We start from the raw sequence: 15,074 nt of genomic DNA on the forward strand, positions 1-15,074 counted from the left end.
TTTCTGCCATGTCTTCCAGACCCTGTTTCTGCCATGTCTTCCAGACCCTGTTTCTGCTTTGTATCACAGACCCTGTTTCTGCCCTGTCTTCCAGACCCTGTTTCTGCTTTGTATCACAGACCCTGTTTCTGCCCTGTCTTCCAGACCCTGTTTCTGCCATGTCTTCCAGACCCTGTTTCTGCTTTGTACCATAGACACTGTTTCTGCCCTGTCTTCCAGACCCTATTTACGCCCTGTATCACAGACCCTGTTTCCACCATGTCTGAGAATATGACTGATGCACCGGACACTAAGTCTTTTAAGGAATGCAATTTTTCTCCCAAGGAAAAACTAAGGTTGTATCCTTGGGGAAACCAGTGGTAAACAAAGGCTGGACGACACACTGTTAGCATACGTATCTGCAGTTTTGTCCTTATCTCAGTTCCACGCCTGCTTTGAAATGCAAAGAAGCCGGGAGAATTATGGACCCCACAAACTGTTTGCTTTTTATTTGTCCTTTTTCATTTGAGATTACGATAGGAGCATCCCTTGGGTCTTCTTCCATCTGCTACATCCCCATCCTCTTCTCCATTTGGGTGTCTGTGGGAAGCCACAGTTCCCACGTTCATAAAATGCCATTTGTGGCATGCCTGTGTGTGTAGATATGTTGAGATTTTAGCAAATACTGGAGGAAGCGTTTTCTGTGTCAGCTAGACATCAGACGTTCCGGTAGATAACCTGCAACATGGCTAGGCTCAAAAACTTTCCGTGTGGTTTTGCCATAAACAGGCACGACGATTGAAGATTTAAGCTATTTCTCATTATTTGCTCTTTGCATAAGGCATATTACTGAAGCTGTTTACATACAATGTTCCTTGGTTAGTTTAAAGTTTATGATGTACAATAGATCCACTCAGCGACCTTAAGAAAAAAACTGTGACCATTAGTAGCCACACACCTCCAGGGTTGTGGGTTCGACTCCCACTCCTGCCTCGGTCTGTGTGGAATTTACATTTTCCTCCTGGGTCAGTTTCCTTCTCCAGTACAAAGACACAGGTGGACTGGTGTTTCTAAATTGCCCATAGAGCATCTCTGTCTAGCAAAGGCATCCCATCCTGGATTTTCCTGTCTTGTGTCTTGTACTTCCCAGAATAGGCTCCAGGGTCACTGTGACCCTGTACTAAGATATTGGTCATGAAACATGGATGGACCTCCAGCAGTTAGGCATTTTTCATCCATGCGCACATATTCTTCAGACACATGAAGCAAATTTAAAATAAACCACCTACTAAGAATTTTAATGCGACTTCCAGTCTGGTAAACAGCTCCGGGTTGAGGTTTAGGTCAATCGCACAATTAGACAAGTCAGTGAATTGGAGCAGCGTTGGCTAAGCAGCGCAATGAGGCGGCAAATTGACCTGCCCCCTAGTGGCTGGGCGATTAGCACACCCGTAGCTATAATGAGGGAATGGCAGACTATGCCATGGGAGGACCTCATCATGGGGAAGGATGGTAACTCACCAGATCTCATTCTTCATGATGAAGAGATGCATAAGTCAGGAATAATAAGCACATGAATGTGAACCTGTGCTTGGAACATTCTAGATGTTCTATCATTGGAGTGGTGGAGTCGTACAGTTGGAGTGTGGAAATGGAGCTGGGCCGAGTTCACTCTTTGGGATACCTCCCCGTGCTAGAGGTGCTGTACGTAATGCTTATTTTTTACTGCTTTATGTGCTAACAGGCCTGTTGATTTAAGACAGGAGAGACTGGTTCAGCGTCAACACGGATCCATCGGACTCCTCTCCTCTCTCTCCGGCTTAACGGTACACCCACATGGGTCCTTCTGCGAGCTCCATCTTTGGAAATTCTGGACCTGGACAAAATGTCACCTAGCCCCCCGCCCAGTTTCAGGTATCATTTCACGAAATCAAGGACTTTGTCGATAGCTGGGCCCCCTGAATCTACCAGGATTTCCATGCCCCTCGTGCCCCTCTGACAGCCCCGGTCACGGAGTAGAAAACACCGGAATGCAGGAAACTACTTCTCTCGTTTTCTCAGCACTGAATGGCCGCCCTTTGGTCTTTCTAGCTTTTATTTCTGCTCCTAGTACATGGAGAATCAGACACAGCTTTGAAGCCAGTTCAGAAACGAATTACACGAGTCTGGCTTTATTTTATTTTTTTTCCTGGAATTTTTCCCCCCGCTGTTTGTATATTTATATGCAAAGGATTTTTTTTTTCTTGATGTTTGCTTTTTTGGTAAGTGGCAGAGGATTAAACACGTTCTATCAAGAGGGAATTAGACCAAACATCTGTGGAATAATTGACAGGGGAATGAGCTGCGAGGCATCGCGACGTGACGAGCGAACCGCCGCTGGGTCAGCTGGGCGAACACGGCTCGCCACAGAGCGTTTGATGGCTGCGCCGGCCTCGTGGGCCCGATGCCAATTTAGACAAGCGCGCCTGTCCCCAGCTCTCTTTGTGTGGCATCCCCGACTTCGAGGACCAAAATAGCTGGCCAAGAATTTTGCCAGATCTATTTCACCACACAATTAAACAAGCCCAGGGCTGAAAAGAGATGGGACCTATTTTTATAAATGAGAACCATACATGTGTACAAAGAACGTACACATTTTGTTTTTACTTTATACAAAACAATGTGTTCATTATTCATCTTATAAGTAGGGTTGTATATTCAAGCATCCAAAACCTGTTTTTGCTAGAATGACTCTCTTGCTGCAATGTCACATCGAGAAACTTGAAATAAATTGTAATAAATGAAAAAATGACAGCTGTCGACATCTTCACCAGAGGTTTATGGTGAGAATAAAGTCAGTCTTTAAGTGGTATGGAAACAGGAGGCATCTAGGATCGCAGAATTAAATGAACATTGACGCAATAGCTGCATGCAGATCCGAGTATCCAGCCACGTCAAGGCGCCTTATGGTAAAACAGGAAAGCATGTCCGCGCTTCAGGACATCAGCTGTCCTTCAGAGGATCTCATGTATTTTTTCCATTTTCCAGATTTGGCTGGTACCTTCATTCAGGATCAGTGGGTAAATACACACACGCATGCTGCTGGAAGGGGTTTATTGCAGATCCTACAGGACAGAACCAAGATGGTCATACCAGAGGCACAGCGATCGGGCAGGAGAAGCAAATGCTTGGGACTCCCACACAGGGAGAGGGCCACCTAGGGCAGATGACTACATAGTATTTTGCAACAACAAATCTGCTTTATTTGTGTATTTTGTCTTCAACAAAAATGAAAATAACGAACTTGCGTTTATTAAAATCCCTTTGTTAATATTATTAATATAGACTTCACCTTAAAATAATGGTCACGAATTTTACCATGTCTGGGGAGGGTGAGTTGGAGGGCCCTGTGTGTTTTTCCTTTTTTCTTTTTGCCTAGAGCCCCCAGAGTTTTTAGATATCCCACTGTTTCCAACCGATATCTATCTACATTTTTAAGAGAGGCTGAACACAGTTGATTAAATTTTACGAAATTTTATAATGTGCAGCATTTTATAATATGAAAATGCGCAGGTGTCGAGAAATCCGGGGGTTATTTTGTTTTGCGTGGCGCTGAAAATACGCAAATCTCTATTTAGCCACAAGAGGGCAGTAATATTTCACTTTTTGTACTAGTCTTAGCATCTAATCCGTCTCTGGTAACATCATCATGCGTAAACGATCAAAGTTAAAAAGCACTGCTGAAAGTGCATCGCATGGAAGACTCCTCTGGCTTTTCGTTTGGCTCAGTCCTCCTGCTCTTCTTGCTCTGGCAGCCTGTGTGCTTGGAGCCGTGGGCAGATGTTTGGCACAGATGGTTGCCGACATCCAGCAGGAACCCAATCACGGAGAAATAAAATGTTGGCGTGAGCAGGTCAGAGCACGAAAGTTCTGCGAACGATCGAGACTCCCGCGTTGGCAAAACATGGAAACCAGGAAGCTTTTAATGCCGGTAGGATTCAAAAGCCAATCTTTGCATTTAGTTTAAAGAAACAAGAAACAAAAATATGATGGTTTTTGTCACAGAACAAAGATGCCTGTGTGACCGAAACATTAATACGTCGTGATAGAAAATGAAGTTGTTTGAGATACCTGAATAAAATATTTAGTAACTGTATTTAAAAAAAAAAAAAACTTCTTGGAACTCATATTGTTAGATCTGCTTTTTACTGTTCCAGACATGGTTCTTTCTCAGATGACAACCTGTCCCTGCTGTTCTGTGGCTCTGTATCATGCTTGAGGTAAAGAACCTACTTTCCTCAGACATCACTGTCTAAATCATATGATCCAAAAATAACAAGATTCAAGATTCTTTATTTGTCACATGCATATAGTTATACAGGTACAACATGCAGTGAAATGTATCCTGAACCGCTCATACTGTGTGCAAATAAGAAAAACTAGAAAATAAATTGTAAAATATACTGTAAATAAATTATAGAGAGTGAAAAACAGAAGAAAAGAAAACCTATGAATTTACAAAGACAGTATATACAATTTTACAGGATGAAATGAAATACTGTGCAAAAAAAATGCTTATAGTTACTGCAGTGTCAGCACAGCAGTGTAAGGTTGAACTGATAACCATAACACTATGACCGGGAGAGTGGCATGATAGCCAGTTAAAGTGCAGTGTGCAGTGTCAGCACAGCAGTGTAAGGTTGAACTGATAACCATAACACTATGACCGGGAGAGTGGCATGATAGCCAGTTAAAGTGCAGTGTGCAGTGTCAGCACAGCAGTGTAAGGTGAACTGATAACCATAACACTATGACCGGGAGAGTGGCATGATAGCCAGTTAAAGTGCAGTGTGCAGTGTCAGCACAGCAGTGTAAGGTGAACTGATAACCATAACACTATGACCGGGAGAGTGGCATGATAGCCAGTTAAAGTGCAGTGTGCAGTGTCAGCACAGCAGTGTAAGGTTGAACTGATAACCATAACACTATGACCGGGAGAGTGGCATGATAGCCAGTTAAAGTGCAGTGTGCAGTGTCAGCACAGCAGTGTAAGGTTGAACTGATAACCATAACACTATGACCGGGAGAGTGGCATGATAGCCAGTTAAAGTGCAGTGTGCAGTGTCAGCACAGCAGTGTAAGGTGAACTGATAACCATAACACTATGACCGGGAGAGTGGCATGATAGCCAGTTAAAGTGCAGTGTGCAGTGTCAGCACAGCAGTGTAAGGTTGAACTGATAACCATAACACTATGACCGGGAGAGTGGCATGATAGCCAGTTAAAGTGCAGTGTGCAGTGTCAGCACAGCAGTGTAAGGTGAACTGATAACCATAACACTATGACCGGGAGAGTGGCATGATAGCCAGTTAAAGTGCAGTGTGCAGTGTCAGCACAGCAGTGTAAGGTGAACTGATAACCATAACACTATGACCGGGAGAGTGGCATGATAGCCAGTTAAAGTGCAGTGTGCAGTGTCAGCACAGCAGTGTAAGGTGAACTGATAACCATAACACTATGACCGGGAGAGTGGCATGATAGCCAGTTAAAGTGCAGTGTGCAGTGTCAGCACAGCAGTGTAAGGTGAACTGATAACCATAACACTATGACCGGGAGAGTGGCATGATAGCCAGTTAAAATGCAGTGTGCAGTGTCAGCACAGCAGTGTAAGGTGAACTGATAACCATAACACTATGACCAGGAGAGTGGCATGATAGCCAGTTAAAATGCAGTGTGCAGTGTCAGCACAGCAGTGTAAGGTGAACTGATAACCATAACACTATGACCAGGAGAGTGGCATGTCCTGGTTGAGGAGTCGAATTGCCTGGGGATAGAAACTCCTCCTGAGTCTCTCCATCTTGGCCATAATGACACAGAACCTTCTGCCTGAATGCAGGGGTTTGAACAGTCTGTTATTGGGGTGAGACAAGTCCTTAATGATCCCAGCTGCCCTGGTCTTACATCTCCTGATGTAAATGTTCTGCATGGAGGGGAGAGCTAACCTGCAGCAGCGTTCGGCTGCCCGGATCACTCTCTGGAGGGCTTTCCGGTCCTGCACACAGCTGTTCCCAAACCAGGGTGAGATATTCTCTCAGCAGCGCCCGAGTAGAAAGCCTTAAGGACAGCAGCGGAAACCCCAAACTTCCTCAGTTACCTCAGGTGGTACAGGCGCTGCTTCGCCCTTTTTGTCAGAGCACAGATATGCTCAGTCCATGTCAGGTCCTCCGAGATGTGGATGCCCAGGTATTTAAAACTGCTCACCCTCTCCACTGGAGCTCCATTGATGGTGAGGGGTCTGTGGTCATGTTGTCTGCTTCTGAAGGCCACCACCAGCTCCTTAGTCTTGCTGACGTTCAGCTGGAGGCAGTTTTCCTGACACCATAGTGCCAGGTTCTCCATTTCGTCTGTATAGGCCGACTCATCATTGTTGGTGATGAAGCCCAGCACAACCGTGTCGTCAGCAAACTTAACGATGGTGTTGGAGTCATGCGTGGCCACACAGTCTGAAGTGTAGAAGGAGTACAACAGTGGAGAAAGAACACACCCCTGTGGAGTCCCCGTGTTGATTGTGATGCAGCTGGAGATGCACCTGCCCACCCTCACTGATAGATCTGTCCGTGAGGAAGTCCAACACCCAGACACACAAGCGTTTGTTGAGTCCTAGATCCCTCAGCTTTGTGAACAGTCTATGAGGCACTATTGTGTTGAGCTATAGTCAATGAACAGCAATCTCACATAGTTACCCTGCTTCTTATCCACGTGGCTGAGAGTGGTGTGCAGGACGTGGGAGATGGCATCCTCTGTGGATCTCTGTGGAGCGGATCTATGTAGCTGGGGATGGACGAGGAGATGATGTTTTTCAACACGCCCTCGAACACCTTCATAACCACCGATGTCAGTGCAACAGGCCGGTAGTCGTTCAGGCATGAGGGTTTGTTGGTTTTGGGCACTGGGACAATAGTGGATCTTTTGAAGCACATAGGGGCCACGGACTTCTCCAGGGACTCATTGAAGATGGAGGTGAACACACCTGACAATTGGTCAGCACAACAGGCGCCCGGAGATGCCGTCTAACTGCCGGCCCCTGGAGGATGGGCTCCCCCTTTGAGTCTGGTCCCTCCCAAGGTTTCTTCCTTCTGGGGAGTTTTTCCTTGCCACTGTCGCCTATGGCTTACTCACTGGGGGCTTTGGGTGGGGATGCTGTAAAGCGCTTTGGGACAATGTAATGTTGTGATAATGCGCTATACAAAAATAAATTTGTTTGTTGTTGTTTGTTGTTTGTCTGGACCTGCCGCTTTCCTGGTGTTCACCCTCCTCAGCGCCGCGCGAACGTCGTGCTGTGATGCTCATGACGTCACCATCCTCAGTCACCCGGCTGCAAACATGTATCTGTCTATCCTCTATAAGTCATTATCTAGTACAGGATGCTAAGGGTAATTTACAAATGCTTCCCTTCCTAACTGTATTCCTAACAGTAACAGTACCTGTAGCAAACCTCTGGAAACACCACCAGAATCTGCATGCACAATCAATGGCAGTATTTTAACCTTCAACTCCAGTGATGTGCAGCTGCACTGTTATCTATGGCGCAAACCATTTTGTCGGTGCTCAGCTGTGTCTGGGTTCACCGCACTCAGAACAGACATATGCATATTCCTCTGTCTTCAATTTCACATAACAAGCTATACAAACCCTGGAAATGAATTTCAAAGTCCGATGTTACAAACCTTTCTAATTCATCTGAGAGAAAACAAAAGTACGCTTCCGTTCACAGCGACCCGCATCGATGCCTATTCAGCAAATTACCAACAGGTACTGTGAGGAAGTCATGGCAAATCAGTGCCACCAGGGGGCAGTATAACACTGTAAACCGGATTCTGTAGCACGCATGACCCATAGTGTTTACCTTGATATTTGAACACTTTGAATAATTCTAGTTGCGATGTACATGTACCCGAGTCTCTGTCTACTTCTTGCAGAAGTTGTGTAGCGGTTCTTAAACTGTAAAGAAAATGCACAGACTACTCTTGGGGGTTACCAGAATGTCAAAGTTATCAGAACTCCGACATTATACACGCAGACTTTTACATCTTATATACCCGTGCATGTATAAGATATATACGTTAAACATTGTTGTGGGAACATGTAGTTCACAGGGTTGCAAACTTTGGTCAACTGGCTGGAGTGTGATTTTCAAATCGAGTTTTTAAAGTCCGCAAGCACATGCACACGTATTTACAAGTATGAACGTTGTATTGACGTGTAAAGAGTCTGTAGGGTTTGCAAACTAACACAACGCCTGAGATGTAGCTAATTTTAGGTTTTGAATGGAATAATATACTTTTGGCATAAGATTCTGAGTTCGGTCCCGGGTCCTTTCCGTGTGGAGTTGGTCGTTTGTTGTGGCAGGCAGTGAAAAGCTGGTGATGACCATGACCTGCCTTCTGAAGCACAGAAACAGCGTAACATGACCGCTTCAAACTCAGTCATGCTGGCACCCAGGGTTGTCTTTCCATCTGAGTGGAGTTGCCGAAACACTAACATATCGCCGTTGTTTTAAAATATTCTAGCTTTAAGGAGACCCTTGTTTGTTTTAGATGGCACTGACTAAGAAGATAAGCAGATCTTGCGGTGGTTAAGGACTCTGAAAAACCTCCCTCGGTGAACCTTTGGGCAGAACAACACATGGAGTTACGCCAACTGGTGTCACAAAATTGCCCATAATTGTGTGTGTATGTATATGTGCCATGGACTGGCATCACGTCCAGGATGCCCACCCGCCCGAGACCCTGACCGGGATAATCGTTAGAAAATGCTTGGGTGAAATTTAAACTTAAACTGTTTAAAGCACAAAACACATTTAATATAATACAATTAAGTTATTATTATATTATTATTTTTTGCAGATAGTTTGGGAGATAAATTTAAGTGCTCAAGGTAAATTTATTATTATTATTATTATTATTATTATTATTCTCCAGATACGACATGCTTTCAGTTAGTTTCCTTCTGGTTTTAAGTCGGCGAGCGCGGGCTGCTCCGCTTCACGTGTTTCCTTTAAGTCAGCCGACACCCCCGCCAGACTCCGGCCGCCGTCGGAGGTCGCCGAGCCGCCGAAACCCGGTCCCCCGGCTCACGGAACCCGACGCCAGATGACGAGAAGTGGGTCGCGCGTCATCGCTGCGGACCCCTAGGTTTGCGAGGCGTGGGGACGCGCACGGAAAGCCCGCTGAATGATCGCCCGAGCGCCGGTCTCCGCGCCGCCGTTTTGCATTGACGTGGGTATGCCATGCACATCTCCCGCTGCCCTTTTAATGCATAGCGCCTTTCTGCACGGCATGATGTTACCTGAGGCTGTTTTTTTCGGCTATTGATGTCGGTCCGTATTCCGTATATGGAGAATGGAGCTTTCACAGTGTTATTTATAGGTACGTTCAGCGTGAGGGTTAAAACGACGTGTGGAGGAATACCGTCCTAAAAAAAACCATCTCGTTCAACGACGGCATGCTTATTTGAATGCGATGGTATGCTTTTCTGGCATGCTATTTTACTACATCGCATTTGTCAGTGAATTGTGAGGATCGTTCCACAGGATTATCTCGGTTAATTGCTATTTCCTTATTAAGATGTAGTAATAAATTCACGTGCGGTAAATTATTCGCTGTCGAATTACACCACTAGCCTACCAATTTCTAAATGCTAGCTTTATTTTTACGTTTTCTTGATCCTCCGCAAGGCTGAAATCAGCTCTCAGTTGTGTCTCAGTAATTTTCGTGTAGACTTTGGGTGTCAGTTTTGACCCACATTCGAAATGAATTCCATCATGGCTGGCGCCATTTCGGTCTAATTATCACAAGTGACCGCCAGTCTAAAGTTTATTATTATTATTATTATTATTATTGTTATTATTATTATTATTGTTATTGTTATTGTTGTTTTTTATTACACCATTTGCAATGTTATAATAATAGTAATAATAATAACAATTATAATTTATTTAATTTATTTTCAATTACTTTAATTTTGTTAGTAGGCTGGAGTAGTTTTGGTAGAGAAACCACTCAGAGCCTGACGTGTCCAGTGTATTTCCCAGGTAATGTCTGTCCTCTTTGTTAATAAAAGGTAAGTAGATTGCAGCACTAGCTTCATGTCTTCTCTGTGATGTTAACTTATCTGGACTGTGCTGTTTGCCATTGTTTTGGACAAAACCATCTACTCTATGATGTGAATGTAAATCAACTTTGTGTTTACCAATACTGCCACAAGAACAGTGAGGAAATGCCAGTATAACAGTATGGGGGCATGGAATTGCGAAAGGTGGGATTAAATCCCACCTTTGAATCTATATAATATTATCTACTCATCTATAAAGAGTAAAATGTAAGATGTTGATGCTACGTGGTGATTCTTTAGTGATGGATCGTTGGTGGAAGTTTCTGATCGCTGTGCCGGGATCGAGAACAAGAGTGCACGACATTTTTTTGAATGTCACAAACACAACAGAGCTTCAACTGAGTCACAGTGAGGACGGTTCTGCCGACTTCAATCTGCAGAAACACAGCTGTCCAGACTGAGTGTGAGCTTTTCAAACAAGAGCCCCTCCATCTAACTTACAAACATTAAAGGCCGGCAGTACAACCGCAGCTGGACGAGGCGTGAGCCAGGATCATGTGACATGTGTGTGAAAGCCATGTTAGAGCGGCAGTGTCAGCAGAACACACGTGTGTGTGCTTTTGACCAGGAAAAAAATCTCTACAATGTAAACACAGACATGTTGTAATCTGTATAGTAAAAATAAGAGTTATGTTTTCGTTTGTGCCAGGGGTTGTCAGAGATTTTGGGCTCCAAGAAATCATATCATACTGGTTTCTCAATCCAGACCCTGGTTGTGCCACTATGCATTTTGTGATTCTCCTGATTGGTGCATGAAATAGTTTTGCCAATGATCTTATGGACATTCTGCTAAGAGATATCTGTCCTCTGTGGCTTGCTGGACATGTTTGCATATTAGCTTTCATGTCATTATAGCACCAAATTACTATGCATGTCGTCTTTGTTCTGTTTGTCCGCTTGTGCTTTGATTCTGGACCCGATCGCGCGGTTTCATTTTTTTACCACACAGACTCACGCCCTGGCTGGGTTTCCCTGTGTGAATGTAGTGCACATTTAGATCTCCTTCCAGGACTGAACTCGCATGTCAGCATTTTGGCGGGGGATAATACCTCTCCCAGACAACACGGTGTCGGCAACATTCTCTGAGCTGGCCATCTTCTGGTTGCCATGGAAGTGATGACCCGGTTGCCTTGGCAGCAAATAAAAAAGATCGTACAACAATTTCTCATTGCAAGGTCGTCGCGAAATTTACAACGGCTTATTTATATATTTATTGCGGTATTTTAATTCCCGTGGCTTTTTATGCCATCCGTATGCGTGGCTCAGAGGAATATTCCCAGGCGTGGAATTCAGAACTACTGCCATTTTGAAGAATTTTTTATCTCGCTCGCTACGGGCGTCTGACAGATGGAGGCGTTCGAGCGCATTGTTATTTTGCAAATAAAGCATTGCCACATTCTCTATAAATGAAGGTGCCAGGCTTACTTCAAGTCAGAATAATGAGTTCTTGATAACATTCCAGGGTCCTTATGCATTCTTCTTGCAGAAGGGAGGCATTAATTATAACACGGGCCTTAATGATTTTTTGTTTAATCAATTAACCACGAACATCTGCACCCTGTACCGTTCGTCCGCTATATTCGCTTAAGGGACAGGCTTCCCTCGTCGATTTCCCGCTGTGTGTTTTTGTGTACTTCAGCATGACGGGCATGTTTTGTATCGCTTCAGGTCCTGCTGTGTCCTCCCAGTTTTCCTCCTGGGTGAAATCGCAACTAGAGAACCAGGTGACAGGGGAAGGATGGTCTCCCCGCTCAGCCACCCCTGCCGTCATCGTTCGAACCCACGGCTGTGTGAGTGGATGGGAGAGGAAAGAGCGAGCACAGTGTCGGCAGCTCGATGAGGAGGGTCGGGTCCTAGAGTCGGCCATCTGTGAGACGGTATTCGCGGCCTGCCTCTGAGAAGCTGCTGGTCCCTCGGCATGCTGCCGCGACAGATAACCATGGCAACGGCTGTTTTCCGTCTGCCGGCTTGACTGGAGAATTGAGTACTTAAATCTGGTGCTGCCAAATGCTGATGCTGGCGCAGAGGAACGAAGAATCCCTTTCCTTCTCAAATCGGTACATGGCACTTTAACACAGTGGCCCTAGAGCCTAGTATTTCTATACAGATACTGAAATGGTTCCAGACTTTCTGAGGGGCAAAACAAGATCCAGAATTGCTAAGCTAATCGGGCCAACACCACTAGTAATCATGGAATCTTTTGACACATATGACCACTACATGAACTACCCCTTCCCAGAATTTGTCCAGTCATGCACGTTCGAGTGGACTAAGGACCAGAATTAACCTTCCACTGACCCTCCTGTGATTTATGACAGAGAACCCGCAGAAAATACCCCCCACCCAAACTGAGTATGTTGTGATGCATCTCAGCTACGCTGCAGCACCAAGACATCCGTCCAGTCTGCTCTCAGGATTCGAGGCACATCCTCTGCTCCCTTTGAGTCCAGAACAGATCACATTTCGGGCTTCTTTTGAACCCAACAGCTTGATGGAATGAGGACGGATAGACTCTGAGGGAATACCTGCTCTCCAACCAGAACCGAAGGCTTTTCAAAAAGTTTGATGTGTCCTTAGGAGACTTATATGGAGGATTATTGCGTGGTCAGAGAGAGACGAGAATTCTTAACGCAATCTCACTGCATATTTATTGCATACAGAACATCACATACAAACTGCATTTGAAGGGGTGTTTATATACATCTAGGCAACGACAAACATTCAAAATATCATTAGAGAAGTACACAGCTGTTTCGTAAGCACAAACCTTGCTTTGGATGTCTACTATGGCTGCCTGCAATAGCAGCTCGTTGGACTTGTGTGTCCTGCAGGACCCCAGCATGACGGAGATACTGCCTGAGAAGTACGCTCTCATCATGCCCATCACGCTCAGGGTGGTGCTGGCTGCTGTCATGATCTGCATGATTGGCATCGGCTTCATGGGCAACGCCATTGTGTGCCTCATTGTCTACCAGAAGCCAGCCATGCGCTCTGCCATCAACCTGCTCCTAGCCACGCTGGCCTTCTCCGACATCATGCTTTCGCTCCTCTGTATGCCCTTCACGGCGGTCACTGTCATCTCTGCTGACTGGCACTTTGGTGGCGAGTTTTGCCGCGTGTCTGTCATGCTCTACTGGTTCTTTGTCCTGGAGGGCGTCTCTATCCTCCTCATCATCAGTGTGGACCGCTTCCTCATCATTGTCCAGCGGCAGGACAAGCTGACGCCACACCGTGCCAAGGTGATGATCGGCGCTTCCTGGATGCTGTCCTTCTTCGTGTCCCTGCCCACCGTGGTGGGCTGGACCGTGGTGGAGGTGCCAACCCGGCCCCTGCAGTGCGTCCTGGGCTACAGCGAGTCCTTGGCAGACCGTGGCTACATGGTCCTGCTGGCGGTCGCCGTATTCTTCGTGCCGTTCGGCGTCATGCTCTACTCCTACCTCTGCATCCTCAACACGGTACGCCGCAACGCCCTGCGCATCCACAACCACGCCGAGAGCCTCTGCCTCAACCAGGTCAGCAAGCTGGGCCTGACTGGTCTCCAGAGGCCACCACAGGTCAACGTGGACGTAAGCTTCAAGACACGGGCATTCACCACCATTCTCATCCTCTTCATTGGCTTCTCGGTGTGTTGGATGCCACACACCGTGGTCAGTCTGTTGGCGGTTTTCAGCAGCAGCTTCTACTTCAGCCCCAAGTTCTACCCCATCAGTGTGGGGGCACTGTGGCTCAGCTACCTGAAGACCGTCTTTAACCCCATCATCTACTGCTGGAGAATCAGGAAGTTTAGGGAAGCTTGCCTGGAGTTTATGCCTAAGACCTGCAGGATCTTCCCCAAGATTCCGGGACGCAGTCGACGGAGGATCCGCCCCAGCAACCTCTACATGTGCGGTGAAACCCAATCAGCCGTGTAAGGAATTGTCTTTGCACCCTTCTCCACCCTCTACACACCCTCTCAGCCCCACAAGCTCTGGCCCCTAATCTCAGAAACACGCACCTTCCCCCTGTGGAGTCGTAGAGTATCGTGAACGTCCTTGACAATGGAAATGTTTTTGATGTACCAAAAAAGAGCGAACTGTGTTTATAGGCCACTTCTTGTCTGTAGATAACCTTTTCGTATCCATTAGTGCACACTGTAGGCAAATGGTGGTGTGTCTATCCAACCCTTTGATAGTTTGAAAAGTCTTTGGTGTCTGTGAATGTATGAACCTCGTCCAGAGTTTCCTGATGCTCATCCCCATCATTTCCTCTACACAGTGGGCCAACCTTACGTAAGCGCTGTTACCATTAGGGTGAGAATACACAGGGCAACTTTTCAAGCAATGTTGCTTGGGCACTTCCTCATTGATAATAAGCAACAAATTTCTATTTGAAGAACTTATTTGGGATCATCCAGATCCAGGTAAGTTGCCCTTTGCCTCACTTGGTTGGCAATTGCCCAGCAACATTGCTCAAAAAGTTGCCCTGTGCATCACCTTTACTGTCTTTTTGGCACATTTGGTTCTCTCACTTCACAACCACGTAAATGCGACCCCACAAGAAGTGACCCTTTCAGAGTTGGTGCGTCTTGTAATACAAATGTTGTAATTTACTGTTACCAGCTGTGACCCCGTGAGTGATAAAATGACTGATTCATCATTCATAAATTGGATAAGTCTCTTCTGGAATATCAAATTAAAAAAAAGGGGAAAAAATAAATCTGATGTATACATTCAAGAAACTGTCTCTGTTTCACTCATTTTAATCGTAAATCTTCAGAATCATTACTGGCTAATAAAAATTTTAAGGTTGTTATATGAGTGAGGAACCAGTGACTGCATGATCACTTTACAGCTTTGAAATGAATGAGTATTTCACACATTTTTGTAAATGAAGTAAACCTCTGATGGTCAGTAATCACCCAGGTAAAGGGAACCTATTAAACTAAAAACAACAAAGCGGCTTTT

General features: G+C 45.6%; 1 protein-coding gene across 5 annotated transcripts; it reads left to right on the plus strand.

The window, feature by feature from the left end:
* The first annotated feature begins 9,018 nt into the window (after positions 1-9,018).
* On the plus strand, positions 9,019-14,848 carry gpr45 (G protein-coupled receptor 45). Of its 5 annotated transcripts, none has more exons than XM_023811398.2 (2): positions 9,019-9,240; positions 11,800-14,848. In XM_023811398.2, exon 2 carries the CDS (start codon positions 12,909-12,911, stop codon positions 14,040-14,042), a length of 1,134 nt encoding a protein of 377 aa, XP_023667166.1. In that variant the 5' UTR covers positions 9,019-9,240; positions 11,800-12,908; the 3' UTR covers positions 14,043-14,848. The 5 variants fall into 5 exon arrangements, with proteins under 5 accessions (XP_023667166.1, XP_023667169.1, XP_023667167.1 ...); XM_023811401.2 differs by having other exon boundaries at positions 9,021-9,386; XM_023811399.2 differs by having other exon boundaries at positions 9,021-9,236.
* The last annotated feature ends 226 nt before the right edge of the window (positions 14,849-15,074 follow it).

Source organism: Paramormyrops kingsleyae, chromosome 16, assembly GCF_048594095.1.
Source record: "Paramormyrops kingsleyae isolate MSU_618 chromosome 16, PKINGS_0.4, whole genome shotgun sequence".
Lineage (NCBI taxonomy): Eukaryota > Metazoa > Chordata > Actinopteri > Osteoglossiformes > Mormyridae > Paramormyrops > Paramormyrops kingsleyae.